The sequence below is a fragment of the Bufo bufo genome, chromosome 3, assembly GCF_905171765.1.
Source record: "Bufo bufo chromosome 3, aBufBuf1.1, whole genome shotgun sequence".
Classification (NCBI taxonomy): domain Eukaryota; kingdom Metazoa; phylum Chordata; class Amphibia; order Anura; family Bufonidae; genus Bufo; species Bufo bufo.
In genome coordinates, this window is record NC_053391.1 from 575,928,947 (window position 1) to 575,938,034 (window position 9,088).

General features: G+C 37.8%; 1 protein-coding gene across 1 annotated transcript; it reads left to right on the forward strand.

Moving 5' to 3' along the window:
* The first annotated feature begins 4,418 nt into the window (after window positions 1-4,418).
* LOC120993734 (inhibin beta B chain-like) lies at window positions 4,419-8,199 on the forward strand. Its single transcript, XM_040422206.1, has 2 exons — window positions 4,419-5,215; window positions 6,773-8,199. Exons 1-2 carry the CDS (start codon window positions 4,858-4,860, stop codon window positions 7,516-7,518), a joined length of 1,104 nt encoding a protein of 367 aa, XP_040278140.1. The 5' UTR covers window positions 4,419-4,857; the 3' UTR covers window positions 7,519-8,199.
* Window positions 8,200-9,088: the final 889 nt, after the last annotated feature.

A 9,088-nucleotide genomic window follows, 5' to 3' on the forward strand; every position in this document is an offset into this window, starting at 1 on the left:
TGCTTTGTAACTGAAAAAAAAATATTAAAATGGAAAATCTGCCAAAAAAGTGAAATTTTTAAATTATATCTCTATTTTCCATTAATTCTTGTGGAATACCTAAAGGGTTAACAAAGTTAGTAAAATCAGTTTTGAATACCTTGAGGGGTGTAGTTTCTATAATGGGGTCATTTTTGGGTGTTTTCTATTATTTAACCCTCGCAAAGTGACTTCAGACCTGAACTGGTCCCTAAAAATTGGGCTTTTGAAAATTTCAGAAAAATTTCAAGATTTGCTTTTAAACTTCTAAGCCTTGTAACATCCCCAAAAATTAAAATATCATTCCCAAAAATTATCCAAACATGAAGTAGACATATGGGGAATGTAAAGTAATAACTATTTTTGGAAGTATTACTGTGTATTATAGAAGTAGACAAATTGAAACTTTATAAATAAAAATGTTGTTTTTTTACTTCATTTTACCAGTGTCATGAAGTACAATATGTGACGAAAAAACAATCTTAGAATGGTCTGGATAAGTCAAAGCGTTTTAAAGTTATCACCACTTAAAGTGACACTGGTCAGATTTGCAAAAAATGGCCTGGTCCTTAAAGGGAACCTGTCATGTGGATATTTGATTATAATCTAACTAATTATATACAATCATTAACTACTAAAAAGTACCTTAGATGTATTCACTCACTGGTGTGACAGATGGTTACCTCATAATATACACACAAAGATGCCGCATGCCGCATGCTAATGAGCTGATTGGAGTCCGGCGTGATGTCATTGAGTCCAGCGTATATTTAATTTAGAGCTATAGCCACTCCCCTGCCCACCTGCTGCTGGTTCATATGGAAACAAACTGTCATTCAGCAGCAGGTGGGCGGGGAGAGTCAGGAGCTCATGAATATTCATGATTATCAGCTGGAGCTTTTCAATACAAGATGTTGGCAGATTGACTGGGTCAATTAAAGAAAGTGACCCAGCATTGTGCTAAGAGAATCAGTCACTTATTTATGTTGCCCTTAGTTAGGACACCATAAAACTGGTGACAGGTTTCCTTTAAGGTGAAATAATGCTGTGTCCTTAAGGGGTTAAGGGGTTAAATTTGCTCATCTCTAGTCTTGACCAAGCTTTCTGTCTCTGCATAGCAAACAATGATCCTTAGGAATTTATGTCACTTCTATGGTGGTACATTTTTATGTCAGTTTTAAGTCTGTCTTTGCTTTGTGTGCCTGCACCAAATGTATGAACTGGTGCACCTTAATATATGTGGTGTCAGTGCAATGTGGTTTACATCTTTAGGTTGTGACTTTTGCAAAAGTCACACATAGTAAAAAAAAAGTCATAATCTAGGTCTAATCTCACTTTTAGCTCTTAAACTTAGACCACTGTGAAAAGTGGCAAGGATCACAAAATGTTGTAAAAATGTTGCAGTTACCATGAAAATGTTGCAGTTGTCTTGACTTGCGGCTTTTCTAGACCACAAAACTGGCGTATATAATTTGATTAATGATCTCCTTATACCCCCTACACTCCTTCTATTAGTGACATCCAAAGTACAGATTCATGGACATCCAGATTCCTGATTTCACTGCCTACTTTTCTATTTCAGGCACCACCTACTGGTTATGTCCTGTAACAACTCAAACAGTTAGCCGAAGCCAATTATTCGACACATGTGGGTTACAATGAGTGGCTCCCTCATGCCTCACAAATGGTAAACTTATATAGAAATAACACACATATACACAAGTGTGTTATTTTGCTTTCTATAATACTCTAATTGGCTGACAACCTTTCACTTGCCTTATCAGTTTAACAGTTCTGATATTACTAATCTTAAAGTAGGCATGTCACAAGATGTCACTTTATCTAATTTGTGCTCAAGCTGTGTAACTTCATCCCCTTATATTTCCACCAAGGGCACCAGTGTCATTGTTAATCATTCATTGCTGCTTTACTTGTTTAGCGGATTTGTGGCACTCAGAGGTAATGCATTCAACATACTTCTTGGTTCTGTGATCATGCCTGTGCATGAAGTGAGCAGCTAGCCATACTAATCCTGGCTGAGGTCTCTGCTAATACCCCAGCAGCATCAATAATGTCCCTCATCCAGTTATTCTCTTTGCTGTCTTACTTGCCCTGACTAAAGTGGATGGGGCAGTTAAAGGGCTGGAAACCAAAATGAGTAAATCGAATCTACATAAATCAAATTTGTTACGAATTTTCCAAAAGCTCAGTCTCCAATGAATCAGAAGACTTGGGGATTTGTCTCACGTAAATCAATCAAAATGGCATCCACCTTTTTACAGTTCAGAAGACAGAAGAAGGGATCATTTTTAAACTTAAAAAAAAAATAATAATAATCCAACAGTGCAGTGCTCTTAAACAGGCTGTTTTAAAGGCTAGGGCAGCGCTAAAGACAGTTCATTAGTCTCAGCCTAGCATACTCATATGAAGCCTGGTAGGTCACCGGAAGTAAAGAAAAAGCTCTTACCCTGCGTAATGCAGCGCAGTGCAAGGGGGAGCATCGGAGCAAGAAATGGTCCAATGCTCCACTCAGACATGGTAAATGAGTGAAGGGGAGCTTATTCAGATAACCCCTTTAATGTTAAAAATCTTGAAGGAATTAGGATAAAGTACTAGGAGACACCAAGTGTCAGACATGGCTTTTCAGGCAATTGGGGCACTTTCAATTCAAGAAATCAGGGAGATAAATAGACTATCAAAGCGTAATCCAAGAACGTGTTCCTTTATTAAATGTGTTACCCTAGAAAAAGATCAGTGTTAATTCACAAAAAGTAGTACTGATCAGTGATATTGTAATAAGATGACATTATTATGATTAGGGTGCATTACCATGACCGAATGTATTTTGCGGTCTGCAAAACACAGATCCGCAAAATACGCATAACGTTTGTGCGACGTCTGTGTTGCATCGGCTCTTTTGTGGACCCATTGCCTTTTATTGTCTGCAAAATGGACAAGAATAGGACATGTTCTATCTTTTTTTGTGGGGCCGCGAAACAGACATAAGGATGTGGACAGCATGTGATTTAAATGGTCACTGAACTTTCACAAAACTTTACATAAATCAATAGTACAGGTGAATATAAGAAACTTTGTATAGCAACTTATTAGAGAAAAAATTCTTTTTTTTCTAGAGTTATCAGCTTTTTTTTATCCCCAAACTAACTTTCTCTCTGAAATGTGTGATAAGTCCATCTTGATGAATGGGCTGTCTGCTCACTGAAGAATCAGATTACATCATCCCATAAAAAGACTATGGAAAGGCTAGGGGACTGAAGAGAGAAAGCCATACATGATTCAGAACATTCAGCAGCTAAGAGTAAGTTTTATATCTCACCCCAAACACCTTATTCACAAATATACAGCTAAGTACTGTAATTTACTTTATGGTGCTTCTGAGTTTGTGGGAGTCAAGAAGCAGAATCTTCAATATCCACGTACAGTTCATGGGCTGACATGATGATAAGCTAGTCCCCACCCATAAGCTTAGAGACAACAGAATTATAGACGAGGCATGCAAAGGAAAAAAATGCTAAAAATGCAAGGTATAAGTCATATAATGGTCAGATACAGTAATATCCCTCATGTATATACACATGAGCAGCTTATTCTGAAAATAATATATGACAATGTAGGTACACTTTAAAAGTTATGTGAATTATATAAATTCTACTGTATCTTTATCAAATAATTTCTGCCATATTTGCATTTTTTAACTATCAAATTTTGTTGAAACAATACATATTGCCATTGCTTATGGATCAAGCATGCAGTGAGTGAGTGAATGGTCGGAAATTATGAGTTGCATACGGCACATCTGGGCATTTCAGTAAAACACAGCAGCAAAAATACTATTTAAGAAAATGTAAATCCAGACTTACAGCTCCTAAATTTTCACAATCGTAGTAACATTCATGGGTCAGACAACAACACAGAATTACGGTGCACTGATGAAAATAATTTTTGCATCTCAAAACACAGGCATGGTGTCATCATTAGGTCTGCAGAAGCCTGCTGTCATCAGGACTGACAGACAGTTGTGTGGGAAAAGGGGATTAAATCCTTCTTTATTACAACAACTCTGGATATCTCATCTCTGCCCCGGACTAGCACCTTGTTCTCCACGTGGCTATTGGTTTTGAAAAGGAGGGAGACTGTAAATAAAAGTGGATGGGTTAAGCAATCAATACATGATAAGAGACGGCTGCGCTTTCCAAATGACTGACTGTGCCAAAAGGGCAAATAAAATTTAATACCCTGTACAAAAGGTTTATGAGAGCTTGAAGCACTAAGGGGAGGAGGTGGAGAGTGTAATTATTAGCTGCAGTATATAGGGCAGTGTGACAGGAGGGAGAGGCTTAGTGGAATTCAAAAGTATTTAACATTACCTCTTCTGCTACAATAGCTGCACATTGAAGGGATCCTGCCTTGGACATGTACCTGCATCAGAGCTGCACATTTCTACATTTGTAAGTACCATTTAACAACTTACAATACAGAAAACTTTACATTTGTCACTCATTGACTGCCCTATAAGACAAAATTCAGGTCAGGACTGGTGCCTATCCTCAAGATCAACCTGTCCAATCCACCTGGTGCTCTAGGACTGTGATTCCGCATCTCTGACCTATCATTGGACAGTGGGTGTCTTGGAGTTAATCCCAGACTGAATAGACACATGACAGCTAATGCTGGACCAGATCTCTAATAAAAGCAGGATGCTAGCTGTGCAGGATCCACAATCACAGAAGAGCTGAAGAAAGTGTTGGTGAAAGAGACTTGAGACTTACAGAAGTCAATACATTCCAACTTTCTTTGCTTTTTAAGAGTTTATCTGTGATGGCTTCAAGAACCAAAAAAGAAGGCATCTGTTTTTATATGCTTACCCTGCTAGGTGCTTGGGCAGCATCTACCCAGACTGGAGGTAGGAAGACTGAATGCCCATCCTGCGGGGTACAAGACAAAGATGCAATGATGGAGATGGCCAAGCAACAGATACTACAGAAATTACATCTAAGGGAAAGACCAAATATCACACATCCAATTCCCAGAGCAGCAGTGGTCAATGCTCTGCGCAGATTGCATTTAACAAAGCCTAGAATGGAAGGTCTTTTTGGGTCTCCAAGCTGGGACAGCAATAGTGAGAGTTATGAGACAGAACAACAAAGCTATGAAATCATCAGCTTTGCCGAATCAGGTAAGAATCTGATAGTTTTTAACTTTTTTTAATTTATGCTAGAAAATTTCTTTCTTTTTTTTATACTATTTTACTATGACTTAGAAAATAGTATAATGTACATATGGTCACATGTATGTTCTAATAGTTATAGAAATTCACTAACTACAATAAGATTGTGTATAGCACGTTGTGTAATACAATTTCAATGCCCCAGGTTAAATAGAAAATAAGGGTTAAATAACTAATATGTAATTAAATATGTATAATAAAGACACCTCATTTTTATTATATATTATATCTAAAGTATCTATCGGATGAGGATGGCCTGTTAACCTGAGCTGCTAGGAGGATGCAGCAAACAGAAGGGCAGACTTTGACTTTGACATACCAAATGTCCTCCAGACACAATACTGTACAGCACAGGTCAGGCTGCGCTGAGGTTGCACTAGGAGGTCTATTTACTTAGTGCTGTTCTCTGAACACTGCTCAAATGGTTTAGCAATTCAGAAAGTATGTCAGAAGCTGAGGCTATGCTGGGCTGTGAGTTCCATTACCATTAGCGGGACATGAAATGTGGCATAACCACTTATTATTGTAATAGGCTGCAACTTTTTTCTTAATACGTGTAAATAGCTCACCCTTGCATTTTATGTGTGGAGCTTCATGGTCAAACAGCAGTGACACCTAATGGACATAGAAGTGTCTGCACTATAATATGTTTCAGGAGCAGGAGCAGAACAATTAAATGCTGTAAATAAAATTAAGCTCAATAATAAAGAAAGCTGAATATGGTGCTTGATGTGAGAGGAAGTAGAAAAGGATAGTGGATGAGCCTTGCCTGTGAACCCCTAGGTTCACTGTCTATATTTTATAAGATTCACAAGCAGAGTGATAACCGAGGCTTTGGGAATCGCTATGGCTTCAGTGTGGCCAAGGAGTCTTTTCTTCTCCTCTATAGGACATTTAGTGCCAATCAAATTATGAGCTTAGTAATTTGAGACAGTCTGTTGTCTAAGGATATGCTGCCTTTTTTTTCTCGTTGGGGTTTTTATATTGCATGTCCCTAGCAAAGTCTTAAATCTAAGTCCTGAAAAGTCTTGTATGACACTCTGAGGTTTCCTAAGACTATATCCAACCCTTTCAGGCTCTTTAATGCCAAGAGAGCATTAGTAATGTCAACATATTATGGCTATGGGTAAATGGCTGGATGCCAATGGTATCAAACAGCCTGTTTACATTTGTTTTTTAAATAAAAAAAAGGTCCAAAAATTATCCTTTTTGTGGAAGATGCCTTCTTCTCTGACTTTTGATCTGTAAAATGGTTGCTACTATTTTGAGGGATTCATGCAGGACAAATCATAAAAGTTTTGGATTTGCCAAAATTTGAATCTTTTGAGAGATGTGTAACAAATTTGATTCATGTAAAATTGATTCACTCATCTCTACTATAAACTCATGACTTCCTACACAAATCAGATTTCACAGTTTAGGGTTCTCAGATTTCACAGTTTGTAAATATTGCCTTAGTAACAACATTAATAATGAATTAACCTAAGATTTCTTTTTTTTCTACAGAAAACAGTAACAAGTCCAGCACAACTCTGACCTTCCAGTTTACCAGAGATAATGAACAAAATGTGCATGTTCTGCAAGCCCATCTCTGGGTTTACTTCAAGTCCAACAGAACAAACCAGGCCAATCAAACTATTAGATTATATATGGTGCAGAAATCTGAAAGTACACGTATTTTATTACATGAGAAACATATAGAGCCAAGATGGACAGGTTGGCAAACATTTCCATTGAAACAAATGCTGCAGACCTTCTTTGATGAAGGAAATAAAAGTTTAAAACTAGAACTTGATTGTCAGGGATGCGAGGACATGCCCGCCATTGTCAATACCAATGATTCCTATCAGCCATTTCTCGTAGCACAAGCAAAAGTACGAGATCGAAGCCACCATGCTTCAAAAAGAAGTCTCAAATGTGACCAGAATTCTAACCTTTGCTGCAGGAAAGACTATTATGTAGAATTTAAGGACCTTGGGTGGAATGATTGGATTATAAAACCTGAGGGTTACCAAATAAATTATTGCATGGGCCTTTGTCCAATGCATGTGGCAGGGGCACCTGGCATGGCCGCCTCATTCCATACCACAGTCTTCAATCTTATTAAAGCCAACAACATCCAGACAGCAGTGAGTTCCTGCTGTGTTCCGACAAAAAGACGACCGCTGTCCATGCTTTATTTTGATAGAAACAACAACATTGTTAAGACTGACATTCCTGACATGATCGTAGAAGCATGTGGATGCAGCTAGAGGTACGTCCACGCTGAAATAAAACAGAGAGAAGCTGGCTTGTCTCTTAGTCATTCTGTGCTTGCAGAAAAAAAAGAAAGCAGAAGTGTACTAGCTTCCGGAGCACACATGGAATCTTGAATATTAGCATGTGGCTTCATAATACTTGACAACTGGATAATTTTACAACTCAATTTGTAATACACAACACAAATGCATTATATCTATGACTTTACAAATCCATCACACTACGACTCATGTATAAAAACCTCAGCGAAAAAAGTGCCCATGATTGTTCATAGCAAGAATTCGTCTGAGGTCGGCTTTCATTTTGTAAACCGGATTGGAAATGTGATTGCAGCACTTTTTCTCTGAGAAGTTTTGATACTTGAGGCTCCTACTGTGTATAATACACCACAATTCCCTGCCTTTCATGTAACGGTAAAAGTGCCAAAATGAAAAACTGGAAAGAGGAAACAGAGTCTTCATGGACATTTTTTACAATTCCTCCATTCTGAATGATGTAATGATGTACGGTATGTGTCACTTTATGAAAACTGAATGTCATTATTAAGTGCTCACCTGTCTTTTTTCATGCATTGCCTAGATTCTATAGCACAACTGACTTGTATTGTATTTTATATTTTATTTGTATATTATTATTATTATTTTTATTACTTTACACGGTTTAATAAACAAACATGAAACTAAGAATATGTATCCTTATTAAAATTATACCTTATTAATATAATAAATCCGGTAAGAATTCAAGCACTAAACAGGACACATACGGAAAAAAAATAACATACAGCCAGCACTATATTTACATCTTAGGAGCCTACAAACTACTCCCATCAAATAGCCCATGTCTTAGGTCATGTACTGCTTACAAAATAAAGTAGGAAAGTGCAATGAACCTCTCACATTTTCTTGTTCTGTCTGCAGCCCACAGTCCGTCAAGTAAGGTTACTTTCACACTGGCATTTTGGTTTCCGTTTGTGAGATCCATTCAGAATGGATACGGATCCGCTCAGTATGCATCAGTTTGGCTCCATTCCGCCTCCATTCCACTTTGGAGGCGGACACTAAAGCGGTATAGAGGCGAAACAGAGCCAAACTGAGCCAAACTGATGCATTCTGAGCGGATGCTTATCCATTCAGAATGCATTAAGGGCAAAACTGATCTAATTTGGACCTGAACGGATCTCACAAACAGAAACCAAAACGCCAGTGTGAAAGTAGCCTAACTTGGACAAGAGTAAATGGTCAGCTCACCACATGCCAGGTGCATCAGTCAAAAGCCATCCTTCACTGTTATGTAGTCAAATCATGAACAAAAGGTGGCATGAGTTCATAGCATGAGCTTACTATCCACTACAGACAAATCAACAGTTCTGCACACCCCTTCAACACCTGTTCAATAAATGGTAGTACTGATGTGATAACGTCCAGAATTACAGAAAAACATATAATGCACATTTTCCCTAAATCTTAAGAATGAAATCAGTTCATTAATTTAATCCATTGAGAAATGTGATATTTAACATTAAAATCCAGGTTCTCTCCCTATTTAGCAAAGCCCTGTGCCCAT